This window comes from Canis lupus, chromosome 5 (assembly GCF_003254725.2).
Source record: "Canis lupus dingo isolate Sandy chromosome 5, ASM325472v2, whole genome shotgun sequence".
In the NCBI taxonomy this organism is placed as follows: domain Eukaryota; kingdom Metazoa; phylum Chordata; class Mammalia; order Carnivora; family Canidae; genus Canis; species Canis lupus.
Genome location: NC_064247.1, coordinates 10,263,953 through 10,282,109, shown reverse-complemented (window position 1 = coordinate 10,282,109; position 18,157 = coordinate 10,263,953). Strand labels below are relative to the sequence as shown.

At 36.7% G+C, this 18,157-nt stretch overlaps 1 protein-coding gene and 1 pseudogene across 1 annotated transcript; both read left to right on the top strand.

Annotated features, from left to right (window-relative positions):
- The first annotated feature begins 12,861 nt into the window (after positions 1–12,861).
- LOC112671507 (olfactory receptor 8G1-like) lies at positions 12,862–13,824 on the top strand. The gene has a single exon (XM_025465778.3). It carries the CDS (start codon positions 12,865–12,867, stop codon positions 13,822–13,824), a length of 960 nt encoding a protein of 319 aa, XP_025321563.3. The 5' UTR covers positions 12,862–12,864.
- A 2,240-nt stretch (positions 13,825–16,064) lies between these two features.
- Positions 16,065–16,476, top strand: LOC112671506 (interferon-induced transmembrane protein 1-like; annotated as a pseudogene).
- Positions 16,477–18,157: the final 1,681 nt, after the last annotated feature.

The following is an 18,157-nucleotide window of genomic DNA, read 5'->3' as shown; positions in this document are numbered from 1 at the left end:
AGTTTTCTAGGTATTCATAGTCACAGATCTTAACAGATCATAGAATTGAAAGATCTCAAGAAATCATCTGCTTCTGACCTTTATTAAACAGATTAAAACCAAACCAAACCAAACCAAAACAGCTGTGGCTGGAGGAAATAATCCTAATTTTTAAAAAAAAATTCCCGTCTGATAATTCCAGTATTCTTATCATATCTGAGTTTGGTTCTCATGCTTGTTTGGTGTCTTCATGTTTTCCTCCTGCCTCCTGACATGTCTTATGACTTTTGTTGAAAGTGATTCATGTTTTATCTCTTAATAGGGACTGAAATAAACTGGCCCTCATGTGTGAAGATTTATATGAATCTGGCTGGAAATGAGGCTGTGTTTAATGTTTGTTGTAGTTCCAGGGATCAGACTTCAGATTTCTCTATTGTCCTTGTTCTTTTTTTTGTTTGTTTGTTTCTTTCTATTGGAGTTCAATTTGCCAACATATAGCATAACACCCAGTGCTCGTCCCATCAAGTGTCTCCCTCAGTGCCCGTCACCCAGTCACCCCCATCCCCTGCCCACCTCCCTTTCTACCACCCCTTGTTCGTTTCCCAGAGCTTTGGGTCTTCTCTATGTCCTGCTCAGAGATAAGCTGTCTTGAAGCTGTTTAAATTGTAGCCCACTGTTATTGTGCTTCAGGGTTGATGGAGTGGTTGAAGGCATGTCCTATAATCTTCTAATTGAGTCTCAGTCCTTTAGTGGGCCTGTATCTCATGGATGTGGCCTTCAAAAGTGTTTTGTTTATGTCCTTCTATCAGTCGCTACAACTTTCTTTCCCCTTGTCTCCCACTCTCTTACCTAGGGGCATCATTTTCAATCTATTTTGGAAGATCTCTACCATGTTGGCTTTTTTTTTTTTTTTTTAAATAAGATGAGAAAGGAAGACCAAACTGGGGCATAATTCCTGTCTCTGACTGGGGAAAATGTTTCAGATTTGCTATCTATCAAGTGCTTTCCCCCTGAAGGTTAGGTCTTCATTAGGGAAAACAAACTGGATGGGTTTCAGGATGAGGACTCTTGATTCCTGGCCAGAACCAACAGAGGATCTGTTTCATCTCATTACCAGGAGAACCTTGTGGATTGCTACAGAGCAAGCCTGTAATATGGGGTCCCCATATGACTGAGGGCCCCAGAAGTTTCTCACAGTTATGCTAGTCTTCACTCAGCCTCCTGCAATTCATTAAAATAATATTCGAGTGTTCTTACAAGCTTATGGAGTTATGAACTTTTGCTTCAGGTAAGCACATCATGACGGCTGTTTCTCTCTGGTACATTGGTCTCTAGTTTTCAGGCTGGCAGTTTGCCCTGCAACTCTGTTCTCTGATGGGCCCAAGAAAAGCCATTAATTTTTAGTTTTCCTAGTTTTTTTCTTGCACAGACAGGAATGACAACTTTCAGTTTCTTTACATGTCCTAATTCAAACCCTTTGTTATCATACAAATCTTCACAACTGCTGTTGGCTAGTTCAGTACAGAAAGTAAAGTGCGAGGGTGCCTGGGTGGCTCAGAGGTTGAGCACCTGCCCCTGGATCAGGGTGTGACCCGTGATCTCAGGATCAAGTCCCACATCAGGCTCCCTGCCGGGAGCCTGCTTCTCCCTCTGCCTACGTCTCTGCCATTCTCTCTCTGTGTCTTTCACGAATAAATAAATTTTAAAAATCTTTAAAAAAGAAAGAAAGTGGGCATCACCAGGACATGATTAACAAGAACATCATTATACAGTGATATAGCACCCCTATATAGTGTAGACAGGAACAGATAAAAAATGGTAGGGATGTGGACTTAGTAGAAACTTTGAAAAAGAAAAGGGGGTTGGTGAAATGTGAATGCTTAGTGTAGCTGCAGCAAATAAACTAATGTTTAGAATAATTTTCCTAGAAATTCCTTTGAGTCTGTGTTAGCCGAAGTGCTTGAATAAAATAATAACTAAATTTTTCTGCATATTTGTCATGTCCAGTGTTATTTAATCTTTGCAGTCCTGTGATTCAATTCTGGCTATAAATTCATGATATAAGTACCATGTTATTAAGCACCACTTTAACCATTAAGAAACTGACTTTTACTTTTAAATTCGGCCACTTTTCCTGTGTCACACAGGTGGTAAGAAGTAGAAGAAGGGCTAGAACCATGATTCATGTGACTCCAAACTTCCTGTTCTTAATCAGTAGTGTAGGTCCTCCCAAGGAGATAAAAAAAGTATTCTAGAAAAGAATCCTATGATTGATATATATGACTGACCACTTTAAGGTCAGGAGAAGCTTGAAGGCATCAGTTTATAGGTAAAATGTGAATTGCTAGTCAAGCTACATATGTTACCTTGCAACACCTTTTCCTTTTAAAGGGAAATTGATGTTGCCAAGTCAGGGCGGACCCACCAAAACGGTCAGAATGTTGAAAGCTTGAGAAATACTCCATGAAATGATAAATGAGGAACATTTGGTGGAAGCAGATGTTTGCATTAAGAGGTGTGGGTGCCAGAAGTTCCCCACGTCTCTTCAACTTCACTGTCAAGATGGATACAACTTTGGGACTGACCTGCAGGGTCAAGGCTATCACCCAAGTGGTCACCTCTAAGTATGCACATACTTAAATGCTTGAGACCATAATTGGCAGTCTCATAGCACAACGGACCTGTTTTCCTTAGCAATTATCACTTTTACAATTTACTTTTATTTCATCAGCTTCTCCCTCTTCCACTGAACCAGCACTATCCAATTAAATTTTTAGAAATGATAGTAATATTCTATGTCTGCCATTGACTACATGTGGCAATTGAGTACCTGAAATGTGCTGAGGTAACAGAGGAAGAGGGTGGCCACACAGGGATAGTGACTATCATTTTGGGGAGCATAGCATAGCATTAGACAGTAATCCTTCTATATTTAATTTGCTCACCATTGTAACCCCAGGACTCAACATAAAGCTTTATGCAAAACAGGAAGATAAGTACTTTTGAATGAACAAATGAGTGAAGGAATGATTTTACTAGTCTTGGGCCTTAGCAGAAATTCAGATTTTTCTAAGTATACGGCAACCATTAGGTTTACCAGGCATGATCTTTGTTTATGCCAGTTGTAGCATATCTATTTATAAAGTCTTTATAAATCTTTCTGTGCTTCAGTTTCATCAGCCTTGAAATAAGAATAATTCTAATAGATATAAATATATAAGTATGAAGCAGGAGAGTGCTTAAACTATTTGACACAAAATAAATGCTATAAAACTGTTCTTTATGCAGTAAGCTCACAATTGTAGACTTATTTAAAAACATACAGCTTGCATTTTTTGAGTTTATTTCCTGATGAAGGAAATTTTCAATTTTTAATGTTTGTGGGCCCTCTTCCTGGGCTCCCAGGGAAGCTACATTTTAACTTTTACTAAGGTCAAAATGATTTAACCGAACTTCAAAGCACGGGATCTATTTTCTGCCCTGAGCACACATTTTACATCTGAGTCCTTAGCAAATAACCTCAAAGAAACATTTCAAACTAAAGGCAGGAGCAAAAATTTTCCTAAGTTCTAACCCTACACCTCTAAAGCCTGCAACCTTGCACATACTGAAAGTTTGTAATTTTCTGAAATGTCCTTTGTCATGATGATTTGTAACTTTTTATGAAACATAAAACATATATGACCCTGTATTAAACATTCCTTCCCCTGAGCACTCTCTTCTTTGTGAAGATTGTGTATCCTGGGCAGCTGTCCTCACTTGGGCTCAAATAAAACTCTCTTCCTTTTAAAAACAAATTCTAAAAATTTTGCTCATTTTGTGCCAACAGTTCTAACACATGTTATGGTATATTTCATGTCCATTGAAGGAATATTTGATCGAATACTTTAAAATATGTGATATACCAGATGTAACCATTTTATGAGCAAATTTACTATGTTGGTAAGTTTGGACAAATGACTTAATCTTTCTTGCTTCAGATTCCTTATTTTTAAAATATTAAATATATTGTTAAGTTGAATCATACGAAATTGCTACCTGATTCAGCCTCATATTATCTTTTACATTGAGCTGTTGTGAAAAATGAATAAATTAGTGAAAGGAACAAGATTAGAATTGTATGTGGTTAAGTATTCAATAAATAAATTCTGGCTATTATCATCACTAACAATGATTTATGCACACAAAAATATGGTATTTTGAAAACTAAAGAACAGCCATCACTAATAATCGTACATATTTAACTATTTCTCCAAACTTTAGATTAGCAGCAAAAGATTAAAATCATGATTTCAAATATTTCAGAAATTATATTCAGGTAGGAAGCTGTTGTCATAAAGACTTTCTAGGCCAATGTATGCAAAGCTTTAATTTCTAGCTCTTAACCAAATGACTGTCTACTATTCCTACACCGAGAGAGAATATTATACATATGGAAACTAATGAAAGCATCAACAAAAGATTTTTTAGAAAGTAAATTTTAATTGCTTCTGTGCCCCAATAACTTATCCCTGGTGAAAGGAAGTCTCACGGGAGCTTCTGTGTATATATCTTTGATGCTGTTACTTATATATTACCCTAGGTAAAAATAAGTCACTTTGGCGAGTGGCTCTGGTAGCATTATGAGGAAGCTACAGTAGGGAACCATGGTTTTTGATACATAATACTTATGTGAACTTCTCAGTAATTGAGACCTGCCTTTGATCTCCTAAGTAGAAGAGAGCCCAGAAATTTCTATTTTGAACAGCCTCTACTGTGATTCTCAAGAGCTATTTCCCTTAGAGGATACTTGGTCTAAATAGTACATATAACCCAGACTAAGGTTTCCAAGTAAAGGGTGAGTATCTGAATTCTATATATTGTAGGAATTTTAATCCCAGAATGTTGAAGGAGTCTAGCTTCCTCACATTATAGGAATTTCCTAAAGCTTCTAGAACATGGTTACTCTTTTGCTATAACACATCTTTTGCTATCACACATCCAAAGACAGAAAATCAGCTTTTTCAATGAATGGATAAAGAAGATGTGGTCTACGTATACAACGGAATATTACTCAGCCATTAGAAATGACAAATACCCACCATTTGCTTCTATGTGGATGGAACTGGAGGGTATTATGCTGAGTGAAATAAGTCAGTCGGAGAAGGACAAACATTATGTGGTTGGTCTCATTCATATGGGGAATATAAAACATAGTGAAAGGGAATAAAGGGGAAAGGAGAAAAAAATGAGTGGGAAATACCAGAGAGGGAGACAGAACATGAGAGACCTCTAACTCTGGGAAACGAGCAAGGGGTGGTAGAAAGGGAGGTGGGTCGGGAGTGGGGGATGACTGGGTGACGGGCACTGAGGGGGCACTTGATGGGATGAGCACTGGGTGTTATGCTGTATGTTGGCAAATTGAACTCCAATTTAAAAAAAAAAGAAAATTAGCTTTTTCATAATTCAACCCATACCACTTTCAGGCACATTTAGATGGTTAGAGAGATATTTGACGTTAAAACAGGTAGTTCATTGGCCATAGCTCTTCCTTTTAAAGTAACATACTGTTACTAGTCATGTAGCCACTTGGTGCAAATTATTTTGATCCAAATCTTCAGATTTTATACTATAGTTTGTAAATTGCCATAATGAAATACTGCCCTCAGAACTCAACACAATTTACCAGATGAAGTTTATCTTGTGTGACTATCACTTTGCTCATTTTAGATTTCTATGTTCCTTTTAATTAAATAGCATTCTCAGGTAAAACACCTAAGATCAGGATCTTTTGATCCTGATCTTTTCAACACAAGGCCAATGGTTCCCAATTTTGAATGTTTGCAGACCTGGCTTATTCCTAGTTATCCTTTAAGATTCAGGTTTCTTTTGGAAGCCTTCCTGGACTCCCATTTGGGGTTAGCACCACATTCACTGTGTTCCTGTAAGACTTGTGCAATCATGTATTAATCACATTGCCTTGTCTGCCTCCCTACTTCTACACTGTAACATTCTGAAGAGCAGGAACTTTATCCCATTCATCTCTCTAACCTGAGTGCTCACAACAAACTTTATGCTTATAAATTCCAGTTAGCTAACCTACATTGTAATCTTAGTGTCAGCTGTACACTATAGCCGTTCAACACTTCTTTTTTTTTTTTTTTTATTTATGATAGTCACAGAGAGAGAAAGAGAGAGAGGCAGAGACACAGGCAGAGGGAGAAGCAGGCTCCATGCACCGGGAGCCCGATGTGGGATTCGATCCCGGGTCTCCAGGATCGCGCCCTGGGCCAAAGGGAGGCGCCAAACCCCTGCGCCACCCAGGGATCCCCCATTCAACACTTCTATACAACACCAGGTGCTCATCACAAGTGCACTCCTTATTCCCCAACACCTATTTCACTCACCCCCCCACCTCCCCTCTGGTAACCATCAGTTTGTTCTCTATAGTTAAGAGTCTGTTTTCTGGTTTGCCTCTCTCTCTTTTTCCCTCTATGCTTGTTTGTTTTGTTTCTTAAACACACATACACTACACCACATATGAGTGAACACACACCACATATGACTGAAATCATGGTATTTGTATTTCTTCAACTGGCTTATTTCACTTAGCATAATACTCTCTAGCTCTATCCATGTACTGCAAATAGCAAGATTTCTAAATTCATTTTAATATCAGCCTAGATTCACAACCTAACATTCTCTTCTTAGATTATTATCATCATACAAGTCTTTATTACTCTTATCTATGTTAACATTATCTCTGAATTCTGTAATGTCTTCTATGGCATCATCCAAGTTATTGATAGAATGTTTTTCAAGACAAGACTAAGTATACAGTCTTATGGAATAAGAACTTAAAATTTCTCACTTTGTCATTAATCTTTAGATGTTCATTGAATTCATGGAACTATGATGTTTGTTCTGTATTTTTACCTACTACACATAACTTTGTCATGTCCATAGACTATCACAAGAAATTTAGCAAACACTTTAAAAATCAAAATAACCTAGGAGTGACCTTTTTTTTTTGTCTATTAATCTAGTAAAATTAAAGAAAAAAAATCTGGGCTACCTTAATGATCTTATTCTGGCTATAAATCATAACATTTCTATTTTAAGAACTCAACATTTTTTTTCCTTTCCTAAACTGCTTTGATGTTTTCCTCAGGACCCCTTCATCTCTAAGATAGATTAGGCTAAGAAAAGGGAAGACCATTGATGCAATGTTGGGAATTCTCTAGGGGTTTCAGTCATGGGCCTTCAAACAGACAGGTAGCAGGAAATAATGGAAACTCTGATCATGTGTCAGAGTCACACTGCAGAGGGAGTTGGTCACCCATTAGAAGAGCTTAATACAGTAAAAATTATAAAAATTAGACAAGGTATAATGGAACATCTGTGATGACCAAAAGTTTTTAGTGGGTCACTTTTGTGAAGGGCTAGGAGTACAGGAGAAACAGTTGTAAAGAGTCAGAAATATGGAAGGACACCACAACTCAGCCCCTTTATTACAAGTAAGGAAAAAATAGAGGATGGATTAAAATAAATAATTGGGATTTTGTAAAAAATAATGGGGGGAGACTGCCATTTGGGGTTTATGAAACTGGCAACAGGTTTGGCTTGATCATGAGTTGACAGTTTTGTGCATTAGACATACTTAAATTCCTCACAGTAAGATATAGAATTGACCCAGAGCCAGGGATGGTTGGTTTCTGCTGGAGATGGCAAACTTTCTGGTTTTCTGGGAGTAAAAGGAAGGCAGATACCAGGCAGCAGCAAATCACTGGGTACCTCACTTAAGTCTCCTGGGTATTTCAGGCTTACTTTTTTTATACTTGTCGATTTTTTCTCTAATGAAGACATAAGATAAAGGTAGAAAGCATTTTAAATAGAGTATATTTCTTTAATCTGTAATCAGAAAGAGACTATTATAATTGTAAAATATAGTTATAATTTTTGAGCCAATATTGCACAATTTTTTGGAGCGAAAGATCTCACTGTTTGAAGAAACATTTAATGGGCATATTTGGCATAAATAAAGAGACATACACTGGCATAACCTAGAGGGTGGAAGGCTTGGAAGGCCATGGCAAATTAGCAGGAGGTGGTGGAATATTTTGAAAAGTAAGTATGATATTATTATCATTTTGTTGTGGTTGTTTTACTTGTTTATAAAAGCTTTACTGATGTAATTCACACACCACAAAATTCACCCATGCAATGTGTACAAATCAGTGGTTTTATTATATTCATAGAGCTGAATGACCATCACCACGTCCTACAGAACATCTTTATTACTTCAACCCTCTCCGCCACTCCCAGAATAAAGGTCTGTGCTCATCAGGAGTCACTTCCTTTCTCCCCTGCTCCCAGCCCCGGGAGGATACTAAACTACTTTCTTTCTACATAAATTTACCTTTCCTAGACACTTCATATAAATGGAATAATACAGTATGTGGCTTTTTGTGTCTCTTTCACTCTCCATAATGTTCTCAGGTTCATCCATGATGTGGCATGCCTCAAAACTTTATTACTTCTTATTGTGGAATAGTTTTCCACTTTATGCGTATCCACTCATCATTGTTTATCCACTCATAATTTTTTATCCACTCATCATTTGATAGACATTTGGATGGTTTTCCTTCTTTTGACTATTAAAAGTAATATTGCTAAGCATTCATGTATAAATTTCTATGTGAACATTTGTTTTCAGTTTTTGTGAGTATGTAAACTCTGGGTCATATGTTAAACTTTATGTTTAACTCTTTCAGGAACTGCTGGACTGGTTTTCTAATAAGCTATATCATTTTGCAATCCCACCAGCACTATATGAGGGTTCCAATTTCTCCAGATCCTTACCACTACATGTTACTGTCTGTCTTTTTGATTATAGCCATTCTAATGTGTATGAGGTGTTATCTCACGGTAGTTTGGATTTGCAGTTCCCTAATGACAGATGATGGTGAACCTCTTTTCAGGTGCCTATTGGTCATTTGTATATCTTCTTTGGAAAAATGTCTACTCAAATCCTCTGCTTATTTTAAAATTGTGTTGTCTTTTTATTGCTGAGTTGTAAGAATTTTTATATTTTTGGGGTACAAGTTGTTAGATATGTGACTTGCAGATATTTTCTCCCATCTGTTGGTTGTCTTTTCATCTTCCTGGATGATATTATTGAAATACAAGTTTTTATGACATTATTTATTTTTTCTATAGTTATTTGTGCTTTTGATGTCTTATCTAAGAAAATATTGCCTATTCCAAGGGGACAAAAACCGATTCCTATATTTTTTTTAAGAGTGTTATAGTTTCAGGGGCACCTAAGTGGGTAGCTCAGTCAGTTAAGTGTCTTACTCTTGAAGTCAGCTCAGGTTTTGATCTCAGGGTTGTGAGTTCAAGCCCTGTGTTGGTCTCTGCACTGGGTATGGAGCCTACTAAAAAAAAAATAAATAAATAAATAAAAATAAAAAAAAAGGATTGTTATGGTTTTAGCTCTTATATTTAGGTCTCAGACCTATTTTGAATTAATTTTTGTGTATGTTGTGAGGAAGGGATCTGACTGCATTCTTCTGCATGTGGCTAACCAGTTATTGAATAACCATTTGTTGAAAATATTCTTTCCCTATTGAATTGTCTTGTTATCCTTGTCAAAATCAATTCACCACAGATGTATGTGTTCATTTCTTAACTCTAATTTCAATTTCTTTTATCTATATGTCCATTATGTCCGTTTTTATGTCAGCAACACATTAGCTTAATTACTGTAGCTTTGTAGCAAGGTTTCAAATTAGGAAGTCTGAGTCCTCCAACTTTGTTCCTCTTTTTTCCAGCTTTTTTTAAAGATTTTATTTATTTATTTATTCATGAGAGACACAGAGAGAGAGAGAGAGGCAGAGACTCAGGCAGAGGGAGAAGCAGGCTCCACGCAGGGAGTCTGATGTGGGACTCAATCCTGGGACTCCAGGACCATGTCCTGGACAGAAGGCAGGAGCTAAACCACTGAGCCACCCAGGGATTCTCCCCCCCCCTCCTTTTTTTGGCTATTCTGAATCCTTTATATTTCCACATGAATTCTAGGAAGAGCTGGTTAATATCTGCAAAAACAGCTACGATGTTGATACAGATTGCATTGAATCTATAGATCAGTTTGGGGAGTATTGACATCTCAATATTAAGGTTTTTGATTCATTAACATGGAATGTCTTTTCATTTATGTAGGTCTTCCTTAATTTTTTTCAAAAATGTTTTGTAATTTTCAGTGTATGTGTCTTGTGGTTCTTTGTTTAATTTGTTCCCACATATTTTATTATTTTTTGTTGCTATTACAAATGGAATTTTTTCTGGATTATTTATTGCAAGTGTGTAGAAATACAATTGAGCATTATATGTTGATATATTTTTCAACCTTGCTGAACTTGTTAATTATTTCTAAGGTTTTTAAAATAAAGTCCTTAAGATTTTCTATATGTTACATCATATAATCTGTGAATAGAGATAGTTTTACTTCTTCCTTTCTAATGTGGATGTCTTTTATTCCATTGTCTTCCTTGATTGTTGTTGATAGAATCTTCAGTATAAGGCTGAGAAGAAGTGGTAGGATGGCCATCTTTATGCTTCTCATCCTGGGGAATAATATTCAATCTTTCATCATTAAGGATGATGTTTGTTGTGTTGTTTTTTATGGATGCTGCTGAGGTTATTTAAAAAATAAAGCAATGTTTTTTGACAGAGCATATGCTCTTCAAATTGCATCATAACCTCTTATTTTTTTTTTAAATCAAAGTGGCCCTTTGAATAATTTATGTTTGAGAAATCTTTAGGGCATTATGTTAAGTGTAATAAGCCAGTCACAAAAATATAAATGCTGTATGATTACACTTATGGGAGATATCTAAAGTAATTAAATTCATAGAAATAGAGTAGAATAGGAGTTACCGGGGCCTGAGGGAGAGGGAGAAAAAAGGATTTGTTTAATGGGTATAGAGTTTCAGATTTACAGGATGAAAAAGTTCTGAGGATCTGTTTCAAAACAATGGGAACATATATAACACTACTGAATTGTACACTTAAACTGATGACATGACAAATTTCATGTTATGTGATTTTTTACATATATATTAGTATATTATATGTAGTATATATATTAGTATATATTAGTATAATATACTATATATAATATATATACTAGTATATATACTAAATATATATTAGTATATATATACTATATTATATAGTAATATAGTATATATATTATATATACTATATTATATAGTATATATAATATATATACTAGTATATATACTAATATATACTATATAAATAACATATATATATTATATATACAATATATACAGGATATATATCCATTCATCAGTTGATGGACATTTGGGATTTGGGCTGTTTCCATAATTTGGCTATCGTAAGCCTTTTAAGTTTTATCTAAATATGCATACCCTTGTTTTTGATACATGAATAATTTGTGATGGCATCTCTTGGATCTCTTTCTTTTGGAGATGGAACAATCATCACAGCATAACTCTGCCTCAAATCATCAGTTTTTTTTCCAAACCTATATCCCAGAGACAGAAAGATATACATATTCTTTCTGCTCTCGTTTCTTGTGCCCCTGAAGGAGTGCTTTTAAAAGCTCTGGTTCAAAGTGGAGTATAAAGACAGTAAGACAATGTGCACATTGTTGTTATATAAGGTATCCTGCAAGATTGACATTCTGCAGCTCTGTTTCCCCAGAAAATAAGTTCCAAAGGTCACAGACCACATCAAATCATACACAGCACTTAGCTCATGCTGAATATTCTATAAATGTTTTTGGAATAAATTAATTTGGGCTTCAGTGTTTCAGATTTCTGAAATCCTCGTTAGAAACCTTATGTCCTTCCTGGATGTGGAATTCAAATTGATGATAGACTTATTGTTAGCTCTCCAGTTACTTCCAGAGCCACTATTTCTGTATTTTTGAAGAGGTGCCCATAGTCAAGGTACTCAGGGAGTATAGGATACAAGGTACTACAGGGAGTCTAGACTGGACCAGTTGTCAATGCACTATTGTAGTACTTAACATAATTTTTTCCTTCACATTAATTGGCTTCTTTGATATGACAAAGAGACAGCGATAGGGGAGCAGACATAAGTAGCTAAAATGAGATAGGGAAGGTGAGAGAGACAGTTCTTACATCATATCCTTGATCATTTACTTATTACATACTTAAGGATAAGCAAATATCCAACCATTATAACCCTCTGTTACCTAATATGCAAACCAGGCATACTAGTATTTGTTCTGTTCTGCATAAGAACTGAGAGTAAAAAAACAAAAACAAAAACAAATCATGGAGATTTTTATAACAAAGTTAACAAAAAAGTTCTTTGGATGTTCCTGGACTGGGCAATACTAAGACCCACTTTATTATCTTTTTAAATTCTGGTGTAACGGTGTTATATTAATTTCAAGTGTACAATATAGTGATTCAACAATTCCATATACAATTCAGTGCTTGTTAAGATAAGTTTACTTTTAATCTCCTTCTCCTATTTCATCCATCCCCCACCTACCTCCCCTCTGTTGTCTGTTTATTCTCTATAGTTAAGAGTTTGCTTTTGATTTGACTCTCATTTTTCCCTTTGTTCATTTGTTTTGTAAATTCCACATATAAGTGAAATCATATGGTATTTGTCTTTTCTCTGACTGGCTTATTTCACTCAGTCTTATACTGTCTAGATCCATCCATGTCTTTAAGCACTAACATAGAGATCACGGACAGACATCGAACTGGACCTACTTGGTTGAAAAGACAGATTTTGTTTCATACCACCTTATGCGATAGGATAATGAATATCTACCACAAATTTTCTTCTTCTCTTTCTACATAAAATTCCCAGAGGAAAATGGGAGCAGAAAATCACTCCACAGTGACTGATTTCATCCTTGCTGGGCTAACAGAGAAACCAGAACTCCAACTGCCCCTTTTCTTCCTCTTCCTAGGAATCTATGCAGTCACAGTGGTGGGGAACCTGGGCATGATCATGCTGATAGGGATCAGTGCTCACCTGCACACACCCATGTATTACTTCCTCAGTAGCTTGTCCTTCATTGATCTCTGCCATTCCACTGTTGTTACTCCCAAAATGCTGATGAACTTTGTGACAGAGAGGAATTTTATCTCCTATGAAGGCTGCATGACTCAGCTTTACTTCTTCCTTGTTTTTGTTATATCAGAATGTCACATGTTGGCTGCAATGGCCTATGATCGCTACGTTGCCATCTGTAACCCATTGCTTTACAATGTCACCATGTCTTATCAGGTCTGTTCCTGGCTGGTAGGTGGGGTGTATATCATGGGCTTGACTGGTGCCACAGCTCACACAGGCTGCATGCTAAGAGTGCTTTTCTGCAAGGCTGATAGAATCAACCATTACTTCTGTGATCTCTTCCCACTATTGGAGCTCTCCTGCTCCAGTACTTATATCAACGAGGTGGTAGTTTTGTGCTTCAGTGCAGTTAATATCCTTGTCCCCAGCCTGACAATCCTTGCCTCCTACATCTTCATCCTCTCTAGCATCCTCCGCATCCGCTCCACTGAGGGCAGGTCCAAAGCCTTCAGCACCTGCAGCTCTCACATCTCAGCTGTTGTTGTTTTCTTTGGATCTGCTGCATTCATGTACCTGCAGCCATCATCTGTGAGCTCCATGGACCAAGGGAAAGTGTCCTCTGTGTTTTATACCATCATTGTGCCCATGCTGAACCCCCTGATCTACAGCCTGAGGAATAAAGATGTCAGAGTCGCCCTAAAGAAGATCCTTGAAAAAAGAAGGAAAACGGTATTTTGCCTGAGCAAAAATTTTTAATTCTCCAATAAGTTTCAATAAGGAAACACTCCGTAGACAACCATGTATATCCATCCACAAGATTGTTGTTACTACTTGATAATTTGGAAAAATAGTGCGGGGGCTTGGGGAAGACTAGATTCACAATACCAGTCACATGGAAAGCATCACTATACAATAGAGTGTATTGGACATAGAACTGGACGCCATATGGACACCAGAAAGCACCAAGTGTATTGGAGTTAGAAAGCAAAGTGCAGACAAATAAAATTTGTAGAATTAGGATATCTTCTAGAAATAGAATGCACAAAAATGGTTATTTGCTAATTAAATGGGTGAAATAAATACAGTTCCTTTGATAATTCTTACTGAATTATCTTTTAATATGCTTTTCAAGACTTTTAACTTCTACTAGTTATTTGAAAGGACAATGTATTGTAATGATTGTCATTATCATATAGGGTTCAAGAACTATTTTAATTTTACAATGTTTGGCTTGAAAACTTTGACTAATCATAACAGATAGCATATACCACTGGCCAGAACTCTATGGTAAGATCTTCCTGGTATGCTTTTCTTTCTCTCTCTCTCTTTTTTAAATTCAAATGTAGTTGACACACAATGTTACTTTAGTTTCAGACTCAACATAAACATAGTGACTCAACATGTCTATGTGTGATGCTGTGCTTGCCACAAATGCAGCTACTATCGGTCACTATACAACACTACTTTAATACCATTGACTGTGTTCTCTATGCTGTGCCTTTTAATCTCATGACTTACCCATTTCATAACTGGAGGCCTGTCTCTCCCACGCCTTTCACCCATTTTGCTCATCCTCCCCTACTCCTCTTCCTCTGGCAACCAAAGTTTGTTTTCTGTATTTATGAGTCTGATTCGTTTTTTTGTATGTTTATTCATTTGTGTAAGTTCTTGATTCCACATATGAGTGAAATCATATGGTATTTGTCTTTCTCAGTCTGACTTAGCATAATACCCTTTAGGTCCATCTATGTTGTTGCAAATAGCAAGATCTCATTTTTCATGGCTGAATAATATTCCATTGTATAGATATATCCTCTTCTTTATCCACTCATGTAATGATGGACACTTAAGTTGTTTCCATATTTCAGCCATTGTAAAGAATACCGTAATAAACATAAAAGTGCTTGTATCTTTCTGAATTAGTGTTTTTGTTTCCCTGGGTTAAATATCCAATAGTGGAATTATTGGATCATATGATATTTCTATTTTTAACTTTTTGAGGCACCTCTATGCTGTTTTCCAGAGTGGCTGTACCAGTTAACATTTCCAGCAACACTATACAAACAATCCTGTTTCTGCACATCCTCACCAACTCTTATTTCTTTCTTTTTGATTTTAGTCATTCTGACAGGTGTAAGGTGATATCACATTGTGGTTTTTATTTTCATTTCCCTGATAATTAACGATACTATCTTTTTCTGTGTCTGTTGGCCATTTATATATCTTCTTCAAAAAAGAAGGTCCCCTGCCCATTTTTTAATAAGATTGTTTGGGAGTTTTTTGGTGTTGAGTTGTAGAAGTTCTTTATGTTCTTCGTATATTTTGGATATTTACCCCTTGGTGGATATATAATTTGCAAAATTTTTGTCCCATTCAGTAGGTTGCCTTTTTGTTTTGTTGATGATTTCCTTCACTGTGCAAAAACTTTTTTTTTTAATTTAAGGATAGTTGACACACAATGTTACATTAGTTTCAGGTGTATAATATAGTGACTCAACTTCTCTATACATTATGTTAGGCTCACCACAAATGTAGCTACCATGTGTCACCATACAACATTATTATAATATCATTGACTATATTTCCTACTCCAGGCTATTATCAGATACACATCTGGTTCATCACACATACTATAATAATGATATCTCTTCTGTTGTTGTTTACTATTAAGGCATGCTTGTGGATATTATCTCTTTCAAAATTGTCAAATTCTTCAGAAGAAAAATTGTGTCTTGCATTGTGCCATATTTTTTGTTCTAAGGTTCGATTGTTAATAAGCAACATTTTCTATAGGCTTTATAAATTATTCTGTTCTAGGTTTTTCTCTTTTCATAGCAGTTGGCAAAAATACCTTTACAAAAAGGTTGAAGCTCCATTTTTAACAATAATTTAAAGCATTTAATAGTAAATTTGATTAAGAAAGTTTATTTTTATTATTGTCAAAATCATATAACATTCAATAAATATTTTGAAAAAATATTAACTCCTAGCCCTTCTTCCCTGGTACCTACACCGCGGCCCTCCAACTTATGAGATGCTCAAGGAGGAGCATGAGGTAGCAGTCCTTGAGGCGCTCCAGAGCTCGACTCCCGTGATGACCACTATGATCAACATCTATAGTGACAGGCCATGCCTGACCACATTTTCTGGTCCCTGTTCAACACAATCTTCCTGAACTGGTGCTGCCTGGGCTTCGCGGCCTTTGCCTATTCTGTGAAGTCTAGGGGCAGGAAGCTGGTGGGTGACATGACTAAGACTCAGACTTATGTTTCCACTTCCAAGTGCCTGAACATCTGGGCCTTGGGCTTGGGCCTCCCTCTAACCATCACCTTCATCATTTTTTTGGCCACTAGCTCACTGATGATTTTCCAAACAATTTCAGAGATCATAAAACATGGAGGGTACTAGTAGCTGCCCATGGCCTGAGGCTGTCACTCCTGTCACAACATTTTATGTATGTGTCACCCTACCATTCGTGGCAATAAAGCACTTGTGTATGAGAAAAAAAAATTAATCTCTAGAGCACATATATTTCTATTGCTCCTCATCATTTCTCTTTTAGTTTTAAAAACATACGGTCATCATCTCTCCTTCTTACTCTTGTTGGGAATTCTTCAGGGGTTTGTGCAATATTTAGCAAATGTTTTCACTTAGGCCACAAGTTAAAACATTCTAAGCATCATTGTTTTCTAAGTACATTATGAAATCTAAATATAATTAACAGAGGTTAAGGAGGGACACCTGGGTGGCTCAGTGGTTAAGCATCTGCCTTCAGTTCAGGTCATGATCCCGCGGTCCTGGGATGGAGTCCCTCACTGGGCTCCCTACAGGGAGACTGCTTCTCCTTCTGCCTGTGTCTCTGCCTCTCTTTCTGTGTCTCTCGTGAATAAATAAATAAAATCTTTAAAAAAAAAAAGAGGTCAAGGAAAATAAAATATTTCAGAATTTACCCGACCAGTTGTTTTCCCTGGTTTCTTACTTTACCCCTGTGGGAAACAACTTTAGAAAAATTCTTTAGGACAGCCCGGGTGGCTCAGCGGTTTAGTGCTGCCTTCAGCCCCAGGGCCTGATCCTGGAGACCCGGAATTGAGTCCTACGTCGGGCTCCCTGCATAGAGCCTGCTTCTCCCTCTGCCTGTGTCCCTGCCTCTCTCTCTCTCTCTCTCTGTGTGTGTGTGTGTGTGTGTCTCATGAATAAATAAATAAAATATTTTTTTAAGGAATTCTTTAGGGTCTGTCTTAAAAATTTCCTGAAATTCTGCATTTTAAGATGGCTTGGCATGAAATTCACTGGCATCCTAACAACATCTCTAACATCCTCGGTTCTGATATGTAACCTAACAAGAACAATGAATTATACCTATGTTAATACTCTTAAGCACTTGAGAACCAGTAGAGAAAGGGAAATTCTAATAGTTTCTTTTCCCAAGAGTGGATACTTGTGGGATAAGATTCTGGTGGGAGGCCATTATCATTGTTTGTTCTTAATCAGACACTTAGTGTCTATACCCAGAGTATAAAATCCTGTCATCACATCAACCAACATTTGCAGGGGGACAGATGGCCTTGGGCATCAGCTTCATCAGAGATCAAGATCAGTAACTACAATCGCCAAAGGAGACTTTAAGCTATGAACATCTCAACACTAAGGAGTCCTGCAAGGTCGGTACTCAGAACTATCCACCAGCATCATCAGGTCATTTTTCCCTCTACAACAATGAAGATGAAAAGTACATGGCATTGAACTCTCTGGGAAGAAAGAGGGGTATGTCTGAATCTCAATCCTTGGCTTTTAAAATCTTAGTCTTTCACTCAAGCTCCTTTTACAGTGCACATAAGGGTGCATGTAGCTATTTATACATATTCACCTGTCCTCATTCCATTATTCACACTCTAATGAGGACATGCCCCTTTATTATCTCCCTGTTCCCTCTAGTATAAAATTATGGCAAATACTTTTCTGTTTACTCTATTTCAACTCAGGCAGTGTGAAGGCTTTGTTGACTTAGTCTCTGTTAACTTACCACTAATTTTCTTTCATAATTTTATTAAACGCATATCAATTGAGGATCACTGAATGAAGAGCCAAG

What these genes read in the sequence shown, in the direction of transcription:
- LOC112671507 (XM_025465778.3), top strand. Translation starts at nt 12,865, where the DNA reads ATGGGAGCAGAAAATCACTCCACAGTGACTGATTTCATCCTTGCTGGG.